The sequence below is a fragment of the Ursus americanus genome, chromosome 8 (assembly GCF_024610735.1).
Source record: "Ursus americanus isolate L20-20 chromosome 8, mUrsAme1.1.p, whole genome shotgun sequence".
In the NCBI taxonomy this organism is placed as follows: domain Eukaryota; kingdom Metazoa; phylum Chordata; class Mammalia; order Carnivora; family Ursidae; genus Ursus; species Ursus americanus.
The window spans coordinates 2,774,224-2,799,038 of record NC_142134.1 but is presented as its reverse complement, the minus strand read 5'-3'; the positions used below and the strand labels follow the sequence as shown (position 1 = coordinate 2,799,038).

Here is a 24,815-nt window from a genome sequence, read left to right as displayed (position 1 = left end):
TTTAGTCCAAGATAGCATTGCCTTGAAATTGCTACTAGTAAATTATTAAAAGACATTAAAATAAAACCAAGAGGTTATCTCACAGTAGCCACTGAACACCGCCACCCCCCAACCAGTGTCCCTTTGTGTCATCATAGAGATGGCTAGGCACTGACTGCACCCACTTCTCACCCCACTGAGCTACTAAATACACCACCTCAGTGGACCTGCTCCTAGGACGTCATGGATTGTCCTCCAAACAACAGTATGTCCTTAAATGTGTGATCTTCATCTATCACTTCAAGTGGCACTTCCCACGGCAGCAGGGTTGTACTTAGATCATTCTTCCAATTAAGTACATGATGCTTGAATGCAGTACATAATGAAGCTGAATTTCTGGCCCTGAACACACAGATATACTGCTTACAGATTTACATGCAAAAAAAAAAAAAAGAGAGAGAGAGAGAGAAAAGAAGAAGAAGAAGAAGAAGAAGAAGAAGAAGAAGAAGAAGAAGCAGCAGCCTCTATTTGAAAGCTTTCCATTTCTAGTGATTTCATAGTTTGAGGGAAAAGATTTATCTTTTTAAGGTTACTATTATCCTTCCACTGTACCTTTACCTCTCTCTAGAAATAAGTGCAGACCTCCGTATGAGATCATTCTACAATTAGAATCAAACAGTTCCTAAGGAATTAGCAAAGTAGAGATTATTCCTATCAGGACTCCCCCACATACCTCACAGATTTGGAAAGAACAAAGAGAGAGGATGCTTTGAGCTCTTTAGGAGAAAATTTCCCTGAAGCATTTTTAAATAAATTACTCAATTATCATGTTTTAATTAAATTCTGTTAAAATTGAGGAGAAAATGTGAAGAAGGCCACCAGAGATGAAGGAAGGTGACAAACAGCAAGAGGAATGAAGAGATCCTTGGAATTCTCACTCTTACCAATTGTCCTCTGTCTACCCCAGAAAGCAACATACGGAAAGGCTGCTAGTGTCTATTAGAGACCAATAATCTTCTACTGTGTGTACAGAAAAATAATCCCTCTGTCCCCAGAAAGAAGAGGGAGGGGAGAATAGTGAAAGGAAACAAGAACCTAATTATAAAATGTTTTATTGGATTAATATCTGTCCATATTGGTACCTAATTTGTTTCATTGAGATCAACAATCAGTAGATTTTTAAAACTCTTTGATGGCTAGGATGTGAAAATCTTACTCAAATTTTGTATGGATTTCTTCTCTCTGGATATTTAAACCCGACTTACTGATGATGATGTAGATTAGTTGCCTTAGAGCAGTTTCCCTAGACTCCTTTAACCCTGGACACCAGTAATTCTGTACAACAGAAAAGAATATGATTCTATTTGCAGGGAGAAGAACATTAAACCTCCCGAAATGTTGGAAAACCTCCCTGATTACAGCAGTCTGCAGGGAAATCAGAATCTAGTATGAGAACAGAAGAGATCATTAAGAATAATTGGGAAGATTTTAAAATTAAAGAATTTTGGTCTTTTCTTTACTCTTTCCAATCCTTTTTCTCTAAACTTTTTCAGATATTTATGAATCCAGTCCATGGGACATATTAGGAGATCAAAACTGCTTATTTCTGAATTAATGATTACTCCTTAACTATCCTGGGATTTCATGGTATAGTAGGAAAAGCAGTACCTGCTTCACCAATGATAATCTCTTTTTGGACAACAAAAAAAGGCCCTTTTATGAAATGTTTGTCAGAATCAAGATTTTCTGAAGGGACTAGACATATTCTCTAAGGAAGGTTAAAGAAATTGTTTAATTCGGGGCTCCTGGGTGGCTCAGCCATTAAGTGACTGCCTTTGGCTCAGGTCATGATCCCAGGACCCTGGGATCGAGCCCCGCATTGGACTCCCTGCTTCCCCCTCTCACACTCCCCTTGCTTGTGTTCCCTCTGTCGCTGTCTCTCTCTGTCAAATAAATAAATAAAATCTTAAAAAAAAAAGAAATTATTTAATTCTTTCATGATATGCTGGAAGGAAAAGGGATTACAAGAGCCAATGATTTTCCCTCTGAAGTTATAAGTGTTTCAGATGCCCTACATTCAAGACTGCCAAAGGATTGCCAGGAAATTACATTATTGCTAAGTCAAGGAATTTTCCTGAGGAACAGAAAGAATTAACTGGAACCATTTCCATGGAAACTTAACAAATTTCTTCAACTCATTTTTCGCATCCTGAAAAAATATGGGGAAAATGGCGAGGACTTTGGATCCTCCAGATAAAAGTTGCCATCAAAATACAGTTTTAAAATCAGTTTTCCTGAGTTGGTTCTGAAATGAGAAAATGCCAGAGTGATATCTCAGAATGTGCTGCTAACTCAGCTCTCCCACCCCTTCCCAAAACTGAGCTTCCCAGGGTGCTCAAGCATTTGTGCATTAACACTGCAAGCCAGAGAACTGAATTTTGTCAGTGGGTTTGGAGTTGATCAGAGTTTTGAAGTCTGAGTCATGTTAATGATGCTGGTAGAGGACTGATTTATAACCCCTAATTTTAATCTATTAAGTTTATATACTAGAGGAAGATTCCTTCCCAGTGACTAGAATGCTTGGATCCATTATGCCCCTGACAAATAATAAAGTTTCTATGAAATATTATTAGTAATTAGAAGACGACTAAGTGAACATGATCAAGTCAAAGGGGGATGGAAGAATGTAAGGGCTGCTTCTTCAAAGGCATGGAAATATCTGGTTAATTTTCCCTGGCTTACAAGATCATGTAATAGTCTCAGGTCAAAATTTCTCACATCTCCCACACCTGTTACACCTTTTTACCCCCTTTGTTATATCTTCTTCTTAGACTATGCCAAGGGGCCTTTTCTATCCTCACTGGAATCATCCATGTATTATTAATGTAGTCTTACCTCAAATATGATACATGGCAACTGATGAGGTTTAGTGTTCCTAGCATTCAGAGCTGCCTCCCTGTGATTATGGGTCACATCCACAAATCTCCTCAGTCACACAGTTAAATAATGAATCTCATCAAGGATCTGCTGTTGCTATCACTCTTGGAAGGCAAACAGTTTCTTTGGGGGATGGGGTTAGGTGGGAGATAGGGGGAGCCTATAGCTGGGACTCCCAACCCTAGATGAGCATAAGAATTATTTGTGAAAAAAAAAAAAAGAATTATTTGTGAAACTTCTAAAATTTGGTTGCCTAAATCTTACCTTAGACATGGCTAAAAAGGGAACACGTGCAAATAGTAATGAGCAATAATCTCAAAAACAACATGCAAAAGACAAAATATAACCCAAAAAATCTTTTTTGAAGGCCATATTGTGGTCAGATTTGACTGCTAACTCTGTTATATTTCAAAAATAGTCTGCACAATATAATTTTAATTTTTGCCATGTTTAAAACATGCTTAAGTCCATGTTTCACATAAAAAAATTCAAATCTCCAACCACTCCCTATTATATTATTGTATCATTTGCTACAAATGACTTCTGCTATTATCACTTGTTATCATGCTTTCCATGTTGTTTTCTTATATTTGAGACACATTCCTCTAAATTCATAATTCCATAAAAAGTGGAAAAATAAAAGATATATCAAGAGAATCAGGTCAATAAAAACATGAAGGAAAACATTTATTTTTGATAATGGAAACTATTCACATGTGTTTAATATGCAGGCACTAAGTCTTCTCTACTCAGTAACTATCTGCCTGGCCCCAGGTATAGTCTCTGCCCACTGATTCTTCAATACAGACTGAGAAGTCATTGTTGGCTCATCTTTTCAGGGGGTGTGAATGCTCGTGGGAAAGATACAGTCAGGGAACACATCTTGTTTGTGTTCTCCAAATGTCCAGTGCTACAGCAGTCTGATAAATGTTAAATAACAAAATTTTCTGTAAGTAGAATGCTGGAGAAATGCAGACGTCGATGGTATTGCCCTTATGTGGGAGAAGAAAGAATGCTGGCCTCAGAGGTATTTTCATCAAGCTGTTTTTGCTAGCAGTGGGTATATTAAAAAGAAAAGAGGGGGAATTATCGTGGTCATTTGTACTCCATAAAAGAATAATGGCATCGGTTCTCTTTTTCAGTATAACTTACATTTCCATTTTCACAAAAGTTTTTTGTCAAAGTCACACTTGGGAAAACTTATGTAATGACTGAGTCCTTATCCAAAATGGTGATGTGTCAAAAGTCCACAGTAGAAAGTGAGGAGGAGGGATTTAATATTACACTTTGCATCCTGAGACCCCTAAATAAAGCTCTGTGATGGAGGGATGGCATGCTCAAGACGAATTCTGTTAGTAATTGATGCAGGGAGTTAGCTGCTTACAGACCAATAAGTACATAGTGCCAAGGAATCATGCTTCACCTGTATGTGACAAGGCTGCGCTGCCCAAACCTGATAAACCCTGGGATCCTCAGTTGTGAACTGCAACTATCAAAATCCCCTGCAACCTAGAGCAGAGAACAAAATTTGAACACAAGGAACAGAGGCAAAGGATAAATAGACACTAAATCTCTTGGTGAACATGACTCTATTGATACGTTCTCTTTCAAAAAGGATTGAAGAAGAGAACAAATAAATAATATGAGAACTTCAAAAACCACTCCAGAGAAAAGGAAGGAGAAATTAATCATGAAGACTCAGGATAATTATACTTCTGTAAATGATTTTTTTAATGAGTAAGATTATCAAACACCAAGCAATCAAAATGTAGATAACGGGAAATACATACATACATAAAATAAGGATGTTTCAACTAAAAGTTTGTGATTTTTTAAATCTTAGGCTTTTAAAAATATTTTACCTGTTTAGAAAATATTTTAAGGCAGTAAAGAAGTATGTATTATTTTGAATTTTCATTTATTAAATTAAAGCTGAACTATTCAACTTTCAGGTTCAGTATCTAACACCTGAAAATCTAAAGCCAAAAAAGAAAATTTCAGAAAACTGTGAACTTATAAACAAATTGAAAACACAGGGAAGAAACAGCAGCAGAAACTCTGGGGTCAAAGTCAAGCTAAGATGAAAGCAAACTACATGAAATACAATTTAGGTGAGAGGGCAGGATGATATGAAACATATGACATGAAGAAAAGGGATCTAGCTATGACAAAAGGAAGTATGGTAAAAATAAAATTAACTTAGAAGCTAAAATTTCAGTAGCAAATTAAAATCCATATTGGTCACAATGAAAAGGACAGATGGTGGATAAAAATCAGTTATTGGAGTTGAGAACATATTTGGAGAAGGGTTGTTCTCAATACACGGAAAGACTAAAAACAGTTGAGATGGAGAAGAGGGATCCAACTCATGTATAATAGGTTTGGTTTTATGTTTTTTGCATTTTTTTAATAGAATACAAAATACAATCAATGACATAGCTAAACAAAGCTTTGGAGAACAGGGAAGCGAGGGACTATATGGGCTCGCTGTGACCCAGAAAACAACAAGGAAATATGTCCACCTTAAAAACACCCTAGCAAATCTTTTTAATTATAAAGACGAAGAAACAATCCTAAAGTATTGAGAAGATATTTTAACTTAGATTTTTCTATTAAAAAAAAAAAAAAATCAGGGGGGCCTGGATGGCTCAGTCGTTAAGTGTCTGCCTTTGGCTCAGGGCATGATTCCGACATTCTGGGATCAAGCCCCACATCAGGCTCCTCCACTGGGAGCCTCCTTCTTCCTCTCCCACTCCCCCTGCTTGTGTACCCTCTCTCGCTGGCTGTCTCCCTCTCTGTCAAATAAATAAATAAAATATTTAAAAAATAAAAAATAAATAAAAATTAAAATTAAAAAAATCAGAATCAGTTTTAAAATTAGAGGGGCGCCTGGGTGGTGTAGTTGTTAAGCGTCTGCCTTCAGCTCAGGGCGTGATCCCAGCGTTCTGGGATCGAGCCCCACATCAGGCTCCTCTGCTAGGAGCCTGCTTCTTCCTCTCCCACTCCCCCTGCTTGTGTTCCCTCTCTCGCTGGCTCTCTCTCAAATAAATAAAAATCTTTATAAAAATAAAAATAAACAGGTTTAAATAAATAAATAATAAAAATTAGAGAATCTGTGTAACAAAAATTTGAGATAATGGACTAAACAGTTTATTAGGAAAAGATTGCAACTTAAGTTTACATTTAGTCTGGTACTACATTCACATAAGAAGAAAACAGATATAGTTGTTGGATATCCAAGGTTTTAGAAAAGATGGAATTTCTGGGTACATCATGAAGGTATTACCCAAAATATATTCTAAGTAAATGAGAGACTAAGCAAAATAAAATGTTCAAAAGAATTTATGGTATTAAAGAATTTGTGGTGAATAATGAATTCAATAAAACATGGAATTGCATTTAAGTAACTATTGTAAATTTATTTACAAAATATGAATGTAAAATATTGGTGATAAAAAATAGGTAATGCAGCAAGTCATAATTTTATTGCAATAATCTGGGTCCGATGCTCAGGTAATATAAAATTGTCTAAGAACTAGAAGAAAATGCAAAACTAAAATTATTCCCTTTCATTCATGACTTAGTAATCAAAAATATATATATAAGGTAAACAGTACCTCTGAAATTTATTTTAAAATAAAATATGTACCTTCCAAATCACTTAATGTTATATATGTGTGTGTGTGTGTGTATACACGTATATATATAGCCTTTATAACAAAAGTCAGAAATTAGTATTTTTAACACAAGGAAAATTATTAAGAGAAAACACAAGGGGTAAGAGAGAATGTGGCTAAGCTGGCCTAAGAGGATTCTTGCTGAAGGCAGAGCCAGGTGTTCAGATAACACCTAGGGGGTGATGGAAGGTAAAGGAAGCCAAGCAAATATTGAAGGTAATTGGATATGGAGGGTGAGGGACTCTGACTACACAAACTTAGCAGGGTCTTAGGAACATGAAGCAATACAAAGATGAACGTGGAAGTGCAAAGGGTGAGGCATAGTTGGGAAGAGGACTCAGAGTAGCCTGACTCAAGCTTAGTCAAGGGAGGAACTCTGGCGATATGCAGCCCTAAGTTCAAGAGATGGGGATCCTTTGTTTGGAACTTACAAATAATTCAGCACTCCGGGTATCTCCTAATTCACTCACATGGCCCAGAGTTAATTTGCCTGCTAGTTCCTTAGCTAGGGACCAAATAAATAGCTCCAGATATAAATCTTGGTCACTGGGTTTTTAAGTTCTATTACTGACAAATTCTTTCCAATTACGAAATAATTTGTTAAGATGGTGCAGTATGATATAGCATTGGTATAGTGTATATGGCATGGTTTGGAATGGTGTGTATTCCATGGGGAAGCCTATTAGCAAAGTGGGAGAAAGTTTCTTACTGTAAAAACAATACAGGGTCCCCTGAGTGGCTCAGTCAGTTAAGCATCTTCCTTCAGATCAGGTCATTCATGATTCCAGCTTTCTAGCATTGATCCCTGCATCAGGCTCCCTGCTCAGTTGCTCAGCAGGGAGTCTGCTTCTCCCTCTTCCTCTGCACCCCCCTCCACCCCTGCTTGTGCTCCCCTTCTCTTTGTCTCTCTCTCTTTCTCAAATAAATAAAATCTTTTTAAAAATATTTTTAAAATACAGTATTATCACAGAAAGCTGGGAATCAGAAAAAAGTAATCTCTGATGCTATCACTATAGAACAACTTGTATCATCTTAAGATAATTTCCCTCCATGCTTTATTTTATGAACAACATTTATATCATTTTACTGTATATACAAATTTGTATTCTATTTCTGTACTTATTATATAATAAGTACTTTCTGTATTGCCACATGGTCTTTCTCTTCACATGGTCTTTTTAATTATTGTTACTTTAATGACTACTTAATATTTATTAAGTAAATATTCATACTTTAAATTCTTTGTTTTTGGGCAATCAAGTTGTTTCATTTCAAATTTTCAGTAAAAAATGTTCTTCTAGCAAGTCACTCAGTAATAGAAATAATTTTAATGAAAAGCTCAGTTCACTTTCTTACCTAATCTAAAGATTCATACACTTACCACAACGGTGTTACTTGATTTTTATATGACCAATATTTAATCAAATAGAAAATCTTGTAAAGAGAAACTAATCCAAAAGGAACTAAAACTCTAGCAACTATAGTTTGTCTTGGAGCTTTTACGTTAAGAGACCAAGAGTCTGCAATATGTACAGTTAGCAATCTGACAAACGCTTTTCAACAAGTTATGTTAAACTCATACTAAATTTCCTGAAAATAAACTAATAATAAATATAAATTTGGGGTGGAAAGAAAAAAACTTTCCATCCCCCGTGAAACAGTAATCTAAATGCATTAAAGCAATTTTCCACACCCTACTAAAAATTACAGGTTGCATGCTTTGGTTTGACTAGTCTACCCTCAGGAGAAAAGATGATAAAGTGCCTAAATCATTTTGTTTTCCAGTTTGTCATGGCTAATAATTTATCAAGACAATTTGCTTTAATCTTTTTAGTGGGGTGGGGGGATGGGTGAGTAAAAGCAGAAGTATGTAAACTTAGTAAACAGCTCACTTCCAGAACTTGCTCTATTTAGAACTCCTGCTGCTCCTAACTTTTAATCTTTTGTTCTCTCTGCACAACCACGCAAGACTGAACTCCACCCCCCCAAAAAAGTCATCTTACTTATATTTTAGTAGCGAGAATTTGAAAGATGAAGGGGTAATTGAAATGAATATTGTTAAGATGATTCAGTATTTTTTTGAATTCAGCTAGACCTGCATTTAGAGCAAAACAATCTGGTAGAGTTTTCCAGGAAGACTTTCCTTGAGACGATTTCAACAAAAGCAGAAAATCCAGCTGCATAGGTTGCTTGGGATACAAACGCATTCACATTTAGTCAAAGGGATGACACAAGTGAGGTGTTAGTTAAGTGTCCTAGCTACTAAATGATGGCACTAAACTTCCATACTCTGGCAGGAAAGGCATATAGAATTCTTTTGCAAACTGCGTCTCCCAAGTTGGAATGGAGTGCGGAGGCCTATAAAAAGCAAATGGTATAAGAAGCAAGATCTCAATTGTTATCTGTGCTTTTGACTGCTGAACCAGTGAGCCCTCTGGCTGACTTGTGCTTCTCCAATTCTCCTGGGATTTCATGCTCCGTCATCCCTGAAGAAAAAGATTTAGAGTGCAGAATCTGTTGACATCTTGTTAGTTCTGGGGGAATAGGACTTCTGAAAAGAAAAGACAAGCCAAGAAAACCCTTGTAGGAATCAGAATGATTGGCCATGGAGCAATTTTATGTGTATGTGAATCTTTTCAGAAAGGAACCCTCTCTGTGTCCCTGTTTCAAGATTCCCTGCTAGAATCCTTCTTAAAACCAAGAATGCCCTTAAAGTTCATTCCAAGACAGCCCCAAGGCTCATATCCCCTTGAAATACTTAAAACCTGCTATGAAGTACTTGAAATGTCTCTTTTCCAGACTAACCAATCCAAATACTATCAATGAATCCTTATCACCATAAAATTTGAGGGGCGCCTGGGTGGCTCAGTCTGTTAAGCATCTGGCTTTTGATCTCAGCTCAGGTCATGATCTCAGGGTCTTAGGATCAAGCCCTACGTTGGGCTCCCCACTCGGTAGGGAGTCTGCTTGAAATTCTCTCCCTTTCTCTCTTCCCCTCTCCCCACTCACACACAGCTGCTCTCTCCCTCTTTCTCTCTCTCTCTAAAATAAATAAATAAATAAATCTTTTTTTAAAAATGTGAATGCCCTCCATTTCCTAAGTCCTTGTCTGTCTGGCCTAGTAACAGTCTAGTTGATCTATTTCTTTCTTGAAGATGGGATCCCAGTAGTGAGCAATTCTTCAGGGATAGCAAACCAGTACACAGCTGGACGGGATTACCTATTCTCTCGTTCTAGACTCTGTGCACATATTTAGATTCGATACTGCATGAGACATACACTGCTGAGGAGTTTCCCAATCCCTCCTGAGATAATGCAATACTTAAATTGGACTTATTAAAGAAGGTACAAATTCAGATGAGTTCTGCAGCCAGGCAGGTAACAAGCGTGATGCCATCCTGGGACCATAAGGAGTGACAGGGATTGGGGTAGTCTGGAGAGCACACAGCATCCTTACAGGTATGCGGTCTCTTTTCTGTCTTTGAACACTACATGGGACAAATAAAGCACTGAACTCGCCCATGGTCTGTGGTTTGCTACTACTGAACCTTGGGCTGCTCTATGGTGTGGCATTAGCAGCAGCACATGGGAAACTGGACCACCCAATGTTCTTATTGTGCTAAGCACAATAAACTCTTTTGGGAAGAGAGCAATGCATTACAAAATGAGTAGCAATTGCTTATTTTAAATCTTTCGGGAGTAAAGTTGTCAGTGCTTCTAAACCTCTCATGACACTTGGATGTTGGTTGAGATCTCCTTTCCCAAAGCTACAGAGATTATGTTTATTCTACAAATATTTATCATTGATAATAATGTTAATATTTATTTAGCTTACTATGTAACAGGCACTATTTTGCTGAGTGTTTTGTGCACATGATTAAAATAATCCTCACAAAAAGAACATGAAATTAGGGCACCTGGGTGGCTCAGTCGTTTAGCATCTGCCTTCAGCTCTGGATGTGATCCCGGCGTTCTGGGATCGAGCCCCGCATCAGGCTCCTCCGCTGGGAGCCTGCTTCTTCCTCTCCCACTCCCCCTGCTTCTGTTCCCTCTCTCACTGGCTGTCTCTCTGTCAAATAAATAAATAAAATCTTAAAAAAAAAACATGAAATTGACACTGTCCCCATCTAGTACAATGCAGAAATTTGTTGCTGTTCTCTGATTGTCCCTTTTTCTTCCCCCGGTGATGACACACATTCTTTTTACCTATAACACTAGGTACTAGGCACAACGATCCTTAGAAATACTCATTAAAAATTTTGTACTGATTTATTCTGTAACTAGTTGTAGACAGATAGGAACAGGAAACTCAACTGATTTGTTTTTAGAGTGTTTTTCCCCCAATGGTCACATATTGTCTTCTTGTTAAAACATTTCCCCTCATATTGTAGACAGAGCTCGGATGGAGAGTCAAGGCTTTTCCACTGTGGACTGCCTTGCTGCTGGGCAGGAAGAGCTCATCCTCTTGCAGGAGAAGGTCAAAAATGGGAAACTATCTGTGGATGAAGCCCTGGAGAAATTTAAACATTGGCAGTTGGGAAAGACTGAGCTGGAAATGATTCAGCAGGTAATATCCCAATCCCTTCTGGAACATTCACTCACTTGCAGAGCCTCTCTGTAAATGTCTTTACAAAAAAACACAAGTAAGTGTTCTTTTGATTTTAACTAGCCACACACACAAAAAAAGGATGTTTTTGAACTACCAGTTTAGCATTTCATGTTTACAAACCATTGGTGAACTCAATGCTGGGACCCAGTGTATCAGTGCTAATACCTGATCACCTTATAAGGCTATTCTGAACTTGGTGACTGTTTTGTGAATCTCACTGCTGAAATTAAGGTGAAGCATCTTTACACTAACATGTGCTCAGCATTCCGAAGTGTATTATGTTGATCAGGCTTAGAGGGAACAAGAAAATAATTTAAATCATATCAGGCAATAGACTTCAATGAAATATAGTAAGTTTTCTTTTCTCTTCCCCTTAACCTTTGGGGGGGAAAAAACTGTATATATCAGTCAAGATTTACAGAGAAACGCTGCCAAGAGTATTAACTTCAGAGAAGCTTGTCTAATATTAATATAACATACATCCTGAGAGGGTATTAGAGTAGGTGCTTCTGAGATGCGCCTGAAAACACAATATACCATATACACCGCATGACAGTCCTCGGTGAGGGGTATCAAGACCATATTCTGTTTTATCCCGCAGGCTTTCCTACTCCCAAAATAGTCCAACAGTTTTTTCTTCTCCTCACAGAAAGCCCTAGTGGCTGTAGAAACTAGTTCCAGGAAACTATTTGATTAAACACATTTAATTAGCTAGTTTAGGCCAAAGTACAAATAATCATTAATAGCTTAATATACTACCTTTCCCAAGAGATCATTTTTATTGAAAAACAATGCTTAGGAAAACATTTTTAAACAACAGAAAAATGAATCCCAGTGATAACATTTCAAACAAATGGGCACAGAGGCAGAAGGTAGTTTAGGCAAGGGGACTTTCCCAGCACCTCTGAGATCACGCCTTCTCAGAAGCCACCCGTCTTGAAGGGCAGCTCTGGTTGTGGGCGGTGGCTAGACCTGAGCCAGGTTTTGCAGTGCCGAGCAAGGGCAGTTGTTTTGCCAAACAAATGGGGAAAATGCTGATTGTACAGTTTTGGGACTAATCGTCATTCATGATCAGAATGACAACGCGGCTTCTCAATCCTCGCCAATGCCATCACCCTAAAGTCCCTCTTATCCTGAAACGGGTAATGTGGCGAGGTATAGCCCTGCACAATCACTCTCCTAGCGTTGCTAGCAAGTTTTGTTGAAATAAGTCAATTGTACCTCATTCTCCTTAGACCATACTAAAGTTTACAATATAGAGTGATCCAACCAAAATACCTTCTTGGAAATTACTTCACTCGTTGTTTTATTAAAGGCTTCGTTGTTTTTATTTCGTTTGTGTAATTATATTTAATATTGTCTTAGCAAGAGTTTAAGGTGGCCTATGACTACTTTGAGACTGATCTGACTTGTCCAATATATAGGGAAAATGGGATAATGAATACGGTCACTGTTTATGCAAGACAAAACAAAACAAAATTTAACCTGTAAATACAAGAAGAAGCACTAAGACTGCTTTCCTTTAGAGCCAAAAGTTCAGTGACTGACTGAATACTGTTTGATGATCAGTCAGTCCTTTTTCTTTTTTGTGTTTCTTTAGTGAGCTATAGTGAGCTATAATTGACTATAACATTGGGTGAATTTAAGGTGTACTACCATGTGGACTTCACAATTTACATATGAATACCACCATAGTGTTAGCTAACATCTCCATCATGTCACAAAACGATCATGTCTGTTTTGGGGTGACAACATGTAATAGTCACTCTCTGAGCAACCTTCCAGTATACAATACACTATAGTTTACTTTAATCTCCCTGCTGTACATTGGATCACCAGAACTTATTTATCTTATAACTGGAAGTTTGTACCCTTTGACCAACTATTCCTCTTTCCTTCCATTCCTGTCCCTGGTAACCACCACTCTACTCACTGAGTTCAGCTTTTTTAGAGTCCACATATAAATGATATCATACCATGTTTTCTTTCTCTCTCTGGCTGTTTTCACTTCATATAATGCCCTCAAGGTCCATTCCATGTTGTCACAAATTGCAGGATTTCCTTCTTCCTTAATCCATTCATCCACTGACAGACACTTAGGTTGTTTCCGTATCTTGGTTATTGGGAATAATCCTGCAGTGAACATGAGGGTGCAGATATCTCTTCAATATCCTATTTTCATTTTCTTCAGATATATACCCAACAGTGGGATTACTGGATCATATGGTACTTTTATTTTTAATTTTTTAAGAAACCTACATCCTGTTTTCCATGGTGGCTACACCAATTTACATTCCCACCAACGGTGCACAAGGATTCCCTTTTCTCCACATCCTGCAGACACTTATTATCTCTTTTTGATGATAACCATTTTAACAGGTGTGAGGTGATAATACCTCAATGTGGCTTTGATTTGCTTTTCCCTATTGATTAGTGATATTAAGCACCTTTTCATATAGCTGTTGGCCATTTGTATGTCTTTTTTTTTTTTGGAAAAATGTCTATGTACTTTCTCTGCACGTTTTTTTTTCTTTGACCATTTTTTAACTAGATTATTTGAATTTTGCTATTGCATTGTTTGAGTTCTTAATATATTTTGGATATTAAACTCTTACCAGATAGATGATTTGCAACTATTTTCTCCCATTCTGCAGGTTGATGTTTCATTTTTCGATTATTTCTTTTGCTGTGCAGAAGCTTTTTAGGTTGATGTAGTCCTATGTGTTTATTTTTGCTCTTGTTGCTTGTGCTTTGGGGTGTCATGTCCAAAAAACTATTACCACAGCCAATGTCAAGGAGCTTTTTTCCCCTACGTTTTCTTAGTACTTAACATAAGGGCCTGGACAACACCCAGAAAAAGGAGTGTTCTCCCCATTTTCCCAACATATATACACACTTATTCCCATACACTTTTCCATATTACTCTTGTAGTTTGCAAAAATATTCATTTATATCCTGAGGATAAATCTGTCGGAGGTGACTGTGATGTTATATTACTAGTGACAGAAGTATTATCCTAAGAAAATACGAAGGAAAATGGCACAAACATAGAGTTTATAATAGAAGAGTTTCTAGAATACTGAAGACCCATGTAGTACCCCTGGCTTTGAAGGTGAGATGGTTGAGAAGGTAGAAACCCTGCCTTCACCCTCCTCACTGCTGTTCATTAACCAGTAAGTGTCTATAGACGAATGTTTACTCCACTCACAGAACAGGTTGTTTACGCAATGAAAACACTCTCCTTTTAGGACACGTGGTTTTTAGGTTCAGGGGAAACCCTTAGGAAAAAGTGTTATTCTTAGATTCTCTTTTAAAAGGAGATTTTTGAATCTTAGCTTGTTTTACATTTTGGTTAAAATGATAATAGATGTCCAATGTAGAATGTTTTGGAAAGCAAAGAAAGATCACAAATGAGCTCAGAAGGGGAATCCAGTTATGTATCATTTGCTTCCAAATCCCTAGTTCTTAGAAGGAATTCATAGGAAAGACTGTGCCCACAGAAGCTGGAGATGAGCTCAGCAATAGCAAATCACCCCTGTGTCACACTTCTGCTTTTGGATACCAGATGGCCAGATTAGCCCCCTCAGGTGTTAGACTGGGAAAACAGCAACCACAAGAATTGGACTTTGGGTCCCCATGCTGACTCTATCACCAACAACTGTGTGTTTTGGGAAAATTATATAAACTCTCTGAATCTGTTTCTATATATGTATAATGAGATGATGACTTATATACTTCATGAGTTTGCAAAAATTAAGTAAGATAACACATTTAAAATATCAGGGATGGGGGACTGGGACACTGTAAGTACCAAATTAGTGCTACATAGTCATGGTGGCCCTGGTGACAGTAGTTGATGTTTTCATCTTGATCCATGACAAATTTGTAAATCTTCACTTGTATTTTCTGGTTATTTCCTCATTAAGGAAAAACTACGCCAACTACGAGATTGCATTGTTGGGAAAAGGCCAGAAGAAGAAAATGTGTCTGGTAAGTAAGATTTGTCTGTTATTCCTTTATCACTCCAAGTGATAAAGGAGAAAATGCAAGGACTGTGGAGTCCAACAGGTTTGACTTCAGATCTGTGCTCCTTCACGTCGCAGCCGCATGATTGGACAGCATCTACTCCCTGGTACTCAGGTTCTTCGTCTGCAAAACAGGAGTAAGTATAGATATATCTGGAAGTGGTTGTGTAAGGTCACATCTAAAACATTTTCACCTTCTTTGACCCATAATGAACCTTCAATAAATGCTAGTTTCTTTCCTTTGATTTCTATGAAATTTGCAAATAAGATAATTCCCCTCTAGTTTTTTTTAATATGTATGAGCCATTACACAGAGTACTGAATTATTAAGAAGTCATACTTTTTTAATAAGGTTGAATATTCTCAATATAGTCAGTTCTCACAATTGACCACATGTGGATCATTTTAAATTGTAAGTCTCAGGTTGCTTTCCCCTGTAGGTAGCCTGTCTCTTGGCAATGCAGAGTCCCCTTGCTAATAATTAACAGTTGCTCTCATGAGGGAAAAAAGACTCATTTTAATGTTAACACAAGCCGAACATTATTAAGATGGTAAATATTCTCCAAAGATAAACAGCACATTCCAAAATTGAAAATAAATTATGTTGTTACAATTGGACCACTCTTTCCCCAAGTCCTTACCCCTGCACAGATAATGAAAAACTGACAACCACTAGCAAACCTTGAAATTTCCATCTCTTCCATTTTCAATAAGATTGCATAGATTTTAACTAATACTTCATGTTGAAATTTACCCTAAGAAAGTTTATTTTCATATTATTAAATTGGTATCTGCTTTTTCATAGAAAATCCGTTAAGCTCTCTTAGAAATGTTTTCTAAAAATAGAACTATACTTTCTAAAATAATTAAGTTCACAAATGCAGGGCTGATTTACAGATAAGTGATTTCTACAGATATCCATTCTAATGTGGAAAAAGATAAAAATTTTAACAATGTATCAAATTACAGCATATATAAATACCTTTACTAAGGAACATTAGGTTGTAACAGCTAATATTTGACTATCTACTATACACTTCATGTTATCTTTTTAATTTCTTACAATAATCTTTTGAGGTAGACATTAGTCCCAATTTATAAATAAGGAAACTGAGATCGTAAGAAACTAAGAAGCCCAAAGGCACAGGTTAGAAACTACAACTTATTTCTTTTTTAATCCAAAGTCAATGCTTTTAAGCACTGGTGTCTTAATTAAGAATTGGCTAGTTCCCCTTCTAACTGAAAGTAGCACCAGACAAATCCTCCCACTGTACAGAAAACTAACACTGGACAAAAATATGAGGCAGTTGATTTCAGGGAGTAGGTTATTAGCAGCCTAAGACCTTAATTCTGGTGACGAAATATACGAGGTGATTAATGATTGCCCAGGACAGATTTTCTGACTATGGTCTATGCAAAGCAAGGCGATCCTTTGACATGAGGAGGCAAAGATCAGAGTTCAGGGCAGTCAAAGCTTCTAGAATGTGTGCAGTGGGTCATTGAAGAGAAGACAGCTGTGTAGAGAGGTAGCCTCCGAGGCCACAATTCTGTGGCCAAGAGATGAGCTGTACACGTGCAAGACAAGACCACTCAGGCATACAAGCTAACAGCTTCCGGGACACTGAAAGCAAAACAGAGATACTAGAGTTTGAGCAGAGCAAGGGAAAGGCCATACTGGGGATGTTTGAGTTCTTGGCCTGCCAGAGTGGAAAGATCGCCTTATCACTTTGTTAAGACACCTGGCATCCTCCTGCGACACCCAAGAGATGTAATAATTAAAGACCATAACTCCTCCTCCAGAGAACCTCCTCTGCACCTGCCCTAACAAAGCCTAAAACCAAGCCCCTACAAGATCCACATGGAAGGCAGAGTTGGTAGGCTCAGTCCCACTGTGGGCTTTAGAAAACACCGTGGGCTACAGGTCAACACTGGAAAAAGCATACAACCAGGCCTATACAAGTTCATGCCAGTAATCAAACTGCCTGGTAAAATGAGAACCTATACTTATTACTTATTAGAGGACCGTTACAGAATCCAGAATATACAACTGAGTGTCTATAATGTCTAGTATTCAAATTTTTTTTTTAAAAAAAGGAAGACATACAAAGGTATAAGAAAATGTAATCCATAGGAAAGAAAAAGCCATCAATAAAAATGGTCCCATTGTTCAAACTGAATGGGAAGAAATCAGAGAAGGAGACAAACCATGAGAGACTCCGGACTCCAGGAAACAAACTGAGGGTTACAGAAGGGAGGCACTGGGGAGATGGGGTAACCGGGTGATGGGTATTCAGGAGGGCACATGTTGTGATGATTCACTACGCAGCTAATGAATCATTGAACACTACATCAAAAACTTATGGTGTACTATATGCTGGCTAACTGAATATAATTTTAAAAAATGGTCCCATTGTTGATCTTAAAAAAGACTTTAAAGCAACTCTTATAACCAAAGTTAAATTAATGAAAAATATGGTTGTAAGGAATGAATACATAGAGAATCTATTGATATTTACAGAATACGACATGGGAAAAATTAGGATACATATTTGCTTAAGGTGTACATGGAAGGTTTAACAAAATAGAATATATGCTGGGATATATAAAAAGTTTGAATAAGTTTCAAAAGATTGAAATCTTCAAAGTATGTTCTCTGAAAGATTTCAGCCTTTTCAAATCTTATATTCTCTTACCATGACAGAAAGAAATTAGAATTTAATTAAGAAATTAGAAGTGTCTCAAAATCATTAAGAATTAAGTACATTTCAAAATAACCAATGGGTCAAATAATAAATCACAAGAAAATATTTCAACCTGAATGATAATGAAAATAGAACATATCAAAATGTGTGGAATGCAACTAAAATAGTACTTCGAGGTAAATGTGTGGCTATAAACATTGTAGTAGAAAAGAGGAAAAGCTTAAGATCAGTGATCTAGGTTTCCACCTCAGGAAACTGGAAAATGAAAAGCAAACTCAATCCAAAAAGAGATAAAAGGAAAACTAGAAAGATCAGATAAAAAATCAATAAAAAATGAAAGAAACGAATAGAAAAATGAACAAAACCAAAAATCAGTTATTTGAAAACTAACTAAAGTTGATAAAACTGTGACAAAAGTAAACTGGAAAAAAAGAGGAAACAAGAGTTACTATGTCAGGACAGTAAAGTGAAGCTATCACAACAGATCCTACAGATATTAAAAAGATACTAAGGAAATATAATTAACTTTTTGCCAATACATTTAACAACTTAGATAAAAAGAACAAGTTGATTTTAAAAACTTACAAAACTAAAAAAGATTACACTCCTCTGAACATAATATTTTACATATTCAACAAAGATGAGGTTGGGAAGGAAGCAATAAGAGCAGAAGAAAATGAACATAGAGGTGTTACAAACACATAACATATCCATACTGAAGGGAGGCAAAAATAAATTTAGAAAACAGTATATTCCGAGGATAGAAATAAAAGAAAAAAAAATCAGTACATAAAAATGTATTCTGTACTCCAGTTAGTAGGTTTATTTCTCTATAAGGGTATAGTTTAGCAATTTCAAAACTATCATTTGTATATTCTAAGATTGAGTAAATAAATAAATGTACTATGGGTGTAAGAGCCAGGCTTCCTATTGTCAGAGAAAGGAATAACTACTAAGGAAAGAAGGAAGGTTCAAATGAATCTTGTGGTTCTAGACTGGAATTGAAAGTAAAAGTTATAACTTCTGTTGGTTAAGATATATATTACAAATAGATATAGAAATAAAGTTGTATGTATAAACATATGTATTTCTTTAGCCCTGTCTGCTGAAAAGGCCTAGAAGTAATGACGGCCCAACACCATTGAGCACATCTCACACCTAGATCTTAGTTTACACAACCAAATGGCCAATTTTCATGTGAAAATATGCTCAACAGCATTAATCATTAGGAAAATGCAGATTAAACTAAATGAGATATCAATACACACCAAATGTAGTGGCTAGAGTTTTTAGATATTGTCAAAATGAAGTGATTCAGACATGGAACAACTGGATATGCATTGCATGCATTGCTAATGGAAGTGTAAAGGTTTGTGATGACTTTGGAACAGTTAAATGTGTACCTACCTTATGGCCTAGACAAGCCACGCCTCGGGATTTTTCCCAAAAAAAAAAAAAAAGGAAAACATTATGCGCATCCAAAAACTTGCTCACAAAATTCATAGAAGTTTCATTTATAATGGCCAAACCAGAAACAATCCAAATGTCCAATAGAAGAAGAGATAATTATATTGTAGTTCATTCATACAGTGGAATACCACTCTATAATAGAAAGAAATGCCTACTATTACACACAATAACATGAATGAATCTCACAGATATTATGCTGAATGAAAGATATCAAACATGAAGGAGTGCATGGTTTAAGATTCCATTTATCTGGAACCCTAGATTAAACTAATCTATAGCAATAGAAATCGATCAGGGTCACTAGAGGTAATGGTGGGGTGAGGATTGACGTCAGGGTGCCCCAGGGAAATTTCTGTAGAGAGATCTGTTCTCTGTCCTAACTGGGTGATGAGCCCATGGCTGTATATACTTGTCAAAAGTCATAAACCTATATACTTTAAAATGTTTGAGTTGTACTATACATAATGAATAATGCTAATTCAAAAAACGGATGGCGTAGCTCAGGCTAAAAGAATATCAAAGCAGAGTAACAAGCTTTTATTAAGTGTCTAACATATCTAAGATCATAATACCTTGGGACAAGCATCACATGGAAGAAAGACAAAAGTAGTAAAAGACATGGTTTCACACTTTGTGGCTGGAAATCAGTATCTTAACAATCAGACTATGAAATTTCATAGTCACGTCAAAGACAAGAAGTAGTCAAACAATTTTTTAAAAGACAGTTTACGATAAATATTGAGCAAAACTCAATAGAATGTGCCCTTTCTGTCTTCTAGATAAACTCACCATTGTGCACCATCCAAGTGGTAAGTTTTTCAGATGGTATGGCAATTTGGGCACACACAAAGGGTAAGGATTTCAGACTACAAAAAAGTACATGGTAAACCAGTTTCAATATTAATGTAAACCTAATATGATTAGGCAGGTCAGTGCAAAAATTCGTATAGATTTTCTGCTTATATGCAAAACCACCTGACATCCAAAGTAACTTGGACGTGATTCTAGAATAGCAATGTAGAGGCATTGTTACACAGTAAAAGAAACACGTGCTTTGAACTCTGATGGGCCCCGCCCTTCACAATTTACCGGTTAGCACCTTTGGTAAACCACTTAAACTCTTTAGGCCTCAGTTTCCTCATATGGAAAATGGAGACAGACTTCTACCCGAGGGAATTGCTATAGGCTGATGATGCTATGTTAATGGGAGCTGCTGTTTGCTAAGTGCGAGTTACTGATACAGCAAATGAAATTGGAATAACACTTGAGAGAGTGATTCACTTTAGTGACGTGGGGAGGAATGTGTGCAGAAAGTTGGAAGGGTCAAGAGGGGCCAGAGGCCCGCGGGGCAGCTTTGACTAACCTCGGAGCAACTGTCTGCAGCCTGAACCACAGCAGTGGCTGTGGGAACGGAGAAGAGCCTAGAAGTGAGCCACGTGGCTGGGGTGGAAAACGGAAAGGCTGTGGTAAAGGCAGGAGGAGCAGTGGCCAATGGGGAGTAGTAGGAACAAGTTTTCATCAAGAAGTGTACCTTGCGATTGGCTGATCCTGGTAAGTAGGGAAAAACGATGAAGGCGGCGGCATAATCTCGCCGGCGTTGTTATTCAAAGGTGCTGGATTGTGTTTGAGCAGAAGCCACTCCTCAGCGTCCCAGAGTCCACTATACCGGGAGGAGACATTAGCAGCATGCGTGCCAAGGGTGCCTTTTCAGTATGCCCCTTTTTCTCTCTTCAGTAATTGTCCCCTTTACCCATATCCTACACAGAGCATATATTTTTAAAAGTGTTGAACAAATGAATCATTAAATATGTGAAAGACAGAAGAAATAGTAACAGAGTTTATATTCCTAGGTAATGAAAGTGCCCGCAACGAAAATATGTTACATAACATACCCTTCCGCAATAAGGTACGTTGTATTTATGTAGATTTTTGTAAAATGCAAAAAAAAAGTAGTTCTTTGTTGAGAAAGAACGTAAGAGCCTTCTATCCTGACTACGCTTTGAAACATTTTAACAAATATGAACGAAATAGGTTATATAAGCATGTGCATGCAAATTACTGTGTGAGCACTAATTTAAGGAAATTATTTAGGGAAAAAGCAAAGAAGGAACTCAAAGGAAAAAGGCACCAAGGCCAAAGAATGGCTGAATTTACCATGTACAGACCAAATAAATCTTAGAAAAGTGAGAGTGATGGACACATGTTCTTTTAGCAATAGTAATATGATGAGTCTATTTGAACCACAATAGATACAGTCCTTAAAGTCTAGCTGAGGAAAGAATGTAACCCCAAAATATTGTTCCTGTAAATATGCATCACTTCACATGTAGAGTTAACTGAAAATGAATTGCTAACAAGAAGCTAAAAATAACATGCCACAAAGAGAGCAACAGTTGAAAACCAAGACTAGTTTAAGGCAACACTGATAATATCCTGACCACAAATTCTTCAAAAACAAGCATATTATGCCAACTATCTACATATGTGATGAAGGAAATTTTCACTATGGCCCAGGAACATGCGGCAGCTGGATTTCTTGCTAAAATCCAGAATTAGAGCTCTTGGTAAGTTCCCATAATAAACCAATTTTGAATAACCATTTACACTCTCCTATGTTTTGAGTAAATCATAAGGAATCCTAAGTCATTTACCCTTAAGAACTGAGTGGTGTATTTGCGTTTCTGGACCATCTTGTGGCTACCAGTGAGCTATAGACCTAATGGGTCTAGAGTATTTGGACCCATTAAACTCACTGGACGGTAGCAGAATCATGGGGTACAACCTAGGCTGCTGAGTTTATAAAAATATCCTTGTCAAACAAAGATCCTTCTACAAGATCTGAAGGACTATACAAGCATGGCATATTTTTTGAGAACAATATTTGGGTTAAGAGAAAAAGAATATAAATTCCCAGCACTTAGGCTATTCTCGCTTAAAATGGAAATACAATTGGAACTCGAGGACTTTGCTGTCAGTGAGCTTTACAATGCTGCTTTCCTTTGAAGATGGGGGAATGTCTTGCCAGTTCCCTCTATGAAGCTATTTTCCTATGAAAGGCAACTATGACGGTACCGTGTTTCTTTGTTCCTCCTTAAAATGGAGAAATGCTAAGTCTGTCTTTTTCTTTTATCCCTTAGCTTCCTACTCGACTCCAAGTTGAAAAGGAATTTGGTTTCTATTGCAAGAAAGATTACTAAAGAAGGTAAAATACCGGCTATATTTTTTAGAAAGCTTAAAGCAGGCTTATTAGAGACTTGAAAGAGTCATTTGTCTAGCAAACAGAATACTTTAAATATTTCATTGTCTTCTCCTGAAGTGATAAACATGTGTATTTTTCAAGCTAAAGGTGATTGTTCCTTAGAATGATTTATGTATAGGGGTGATTTTTTGCTAGCTAATCAATTTCAATCGATGATCCATTATTCACTAATACATTTCCTGTGATCTCACTTTCAGGTTATTACAATGAAACCCAAAAATCTGCAGACACTGAGCTTTCTGACTGAAGCAAGCTTGCATTTGGATTGCCTGCTGTCTTCAGGGAAAATACTATACTATGAAAGCAGAAGCAAACCTCTGGATTTTACAATTTGTTATTGCCACAATTTATTGGCATTAACTTGCTTCAGATAGGTATATCAAGATTCAAATTGAATGCTATAGAGCAATTGCATTCTTTGGCAATTCTTGCATTTCACAATGCATTTTGCCACTGAAGCAGCTGTTTCCCATTTTTAAAATTAAAGGAAAACAAGAGCAGAGAAGTGAAATGCTCTGTAGCAAAGTTACTGCTCCTGTTTGAAGCACTAACCTTAACAATTTACTCCTCTGTCCTTAGAATGACCATGAAAATACAAATTTGTTTTGTACATATTTGCCTTTCAAGTGGCTGGTCCATTTCCTGAATTTCTGACATTCAAAGCTCTAATTATTATTGTCACATCATGTTTTCAGAAACCTTCCCTTAGTTAGTGCCTATTTGCATATAACCTTGAGAATATTATTTTTTTAACTTTCTATATCTCAAATTAATATACATTTCCACAAACTACATTCTTTATTAAAAGGCTTATTACAATTTCAGCAACGTATTTCTTAGAAACAACTCACTAGCTTAGAATAGAACACAGTTTTAACATTCTATGATTTTCCTTGTACGATTCGTGCAAATAAAAGGAATGTTTAAAACTATGTCTGGCTTTCCAAAATAAATGTGTAATAATTAACCACTAAATTCTTCTGCTCACCAGTTTACAAAAGGAAGGGTCCTGAAAAAAATTTTAAACTCATTTAATTTCACTACTTAAGCCCCGCAAACTGAACACACAAATGATTTTTTCAACCTTCTAAACAGTGATATGAATATCTATTTAAAGTGATTCTGCAAAACATCAATCACAGCTTTCTCATGACTATTAACATTCTCAAATAAGCTCAAGTTTTAAAAAATAATACAGATGTTTGATTCATCCCTAACAGACGATGCTTTGATTACGACATTTGGAAATCTGTAGTTTCACATCTGAGCTTTCGAGAAATGGCATACCCTTCCACACACAGTGGTTAACTGTTATGCAAACAATGATTACAAATCCCCCAGTTATGTGGATTGTCCCACCCAAAGAGTTCAGAAAAGCAATAGAAAAACTGACTGTTTTTATATAATTTTCTACATCTCTGAATTCAAATATTTGTCTCGTCTCTAAAGTAAAAACCTCTATATTGACCTGACTGATACCTACACTTTCATCACTGGCTTTATTATCATTAAAAGTGTGAAATCCAGTGACAAGTAAAATGTCAACTTTTCTAATTATAAAGCAATTGGATTATCTCTTACCTGAGACTCAATTAAGAGTGGAAGAGAAGATGAGGTTTGAATATTATTCAGGTCTTTAACATAAATGGAAATTGAAAAGTAGTTCCTCTAAATACTACCCTTATGTACTGAGCAAACTTGAAATAAAACCATGGCAAAAAGCCCCTTTAATAGCCTCTTCCTGAGATACTCTAGTCCTTGAAATCTTACCACTTTGTCGTCACAAAGACACATGGAAAAAAGAAGCCAAAAAATAACTGAGGTCTTCCCCATGCTTCCTCTACCATGGCTCCTCGTTCTTGACTGATTTGGAAAATGGTTAGAGAAGGTTGGAATTTCGGAATTTGGAGGTATCTAAATCATACCTTTTGCACTGGAGGATGAGATGAAAATTAGAGAGAATGCAAGCATGGAGGAAGATGAATCCAAATTTAGGAGTGACCCCAACTGAAAATGCCCCATAGAAACAGTGTTTTTTAATACGTGGACTCCATCCCTACCATGTAGAATTCTGTCCATGTAGAATTGTTGAGCCGCACAACAGAAGCTTTGCATCCATGCTAGAAGAGATGAGAGGAAAGTGCAAAGGACAGGGAA

General features: G+C 36.8%; 1 protein-coding gene across 1 annotated transcript in view; it reads left to right on the top strand.

Annotated features, from left to right (window-relative positions):
• BANK1 (B cell scaffold protein with ankyrin repeats 1) overlaps positions 1 to 24,228 on the top strand; it is a 284,218-nt gene extending 259,990 nt beyond the window's left edge. The window contains exons 12-17 of the mRNA XM_045793699.2: positions 10,985 to 11,160; positions 15,129 to 15,192; positions 20,179 to 20,208; positions 21,250 to 21,305; positions 22,537 to 22,601; positions 22,856 to 24,228. Of these exons, the coding sequence (XP_045649655.2) occupies positions 10,985 to 11,160; positions 15,129 to 15,192; positions 20,179 to 20,208; positions 21,250 to 21,305; positions 22,537 to 22,596 (386 nt within the window). The 3' untranslated portion in view covers positions 22,597 to 22,601; positions 22,856 to 24,228. The remainder of the gene's footprint in view (positions 1 to 10,984; positions 11,161 to 15,128; positions 15,193 to 20,178; positions 20,209 to 21,249; positions 21,306 to 22,536; positions 22,602 to 22,855) is intronic.
• Positions 24,229 to 24,815: the final 587 nt, after the last annotated feature.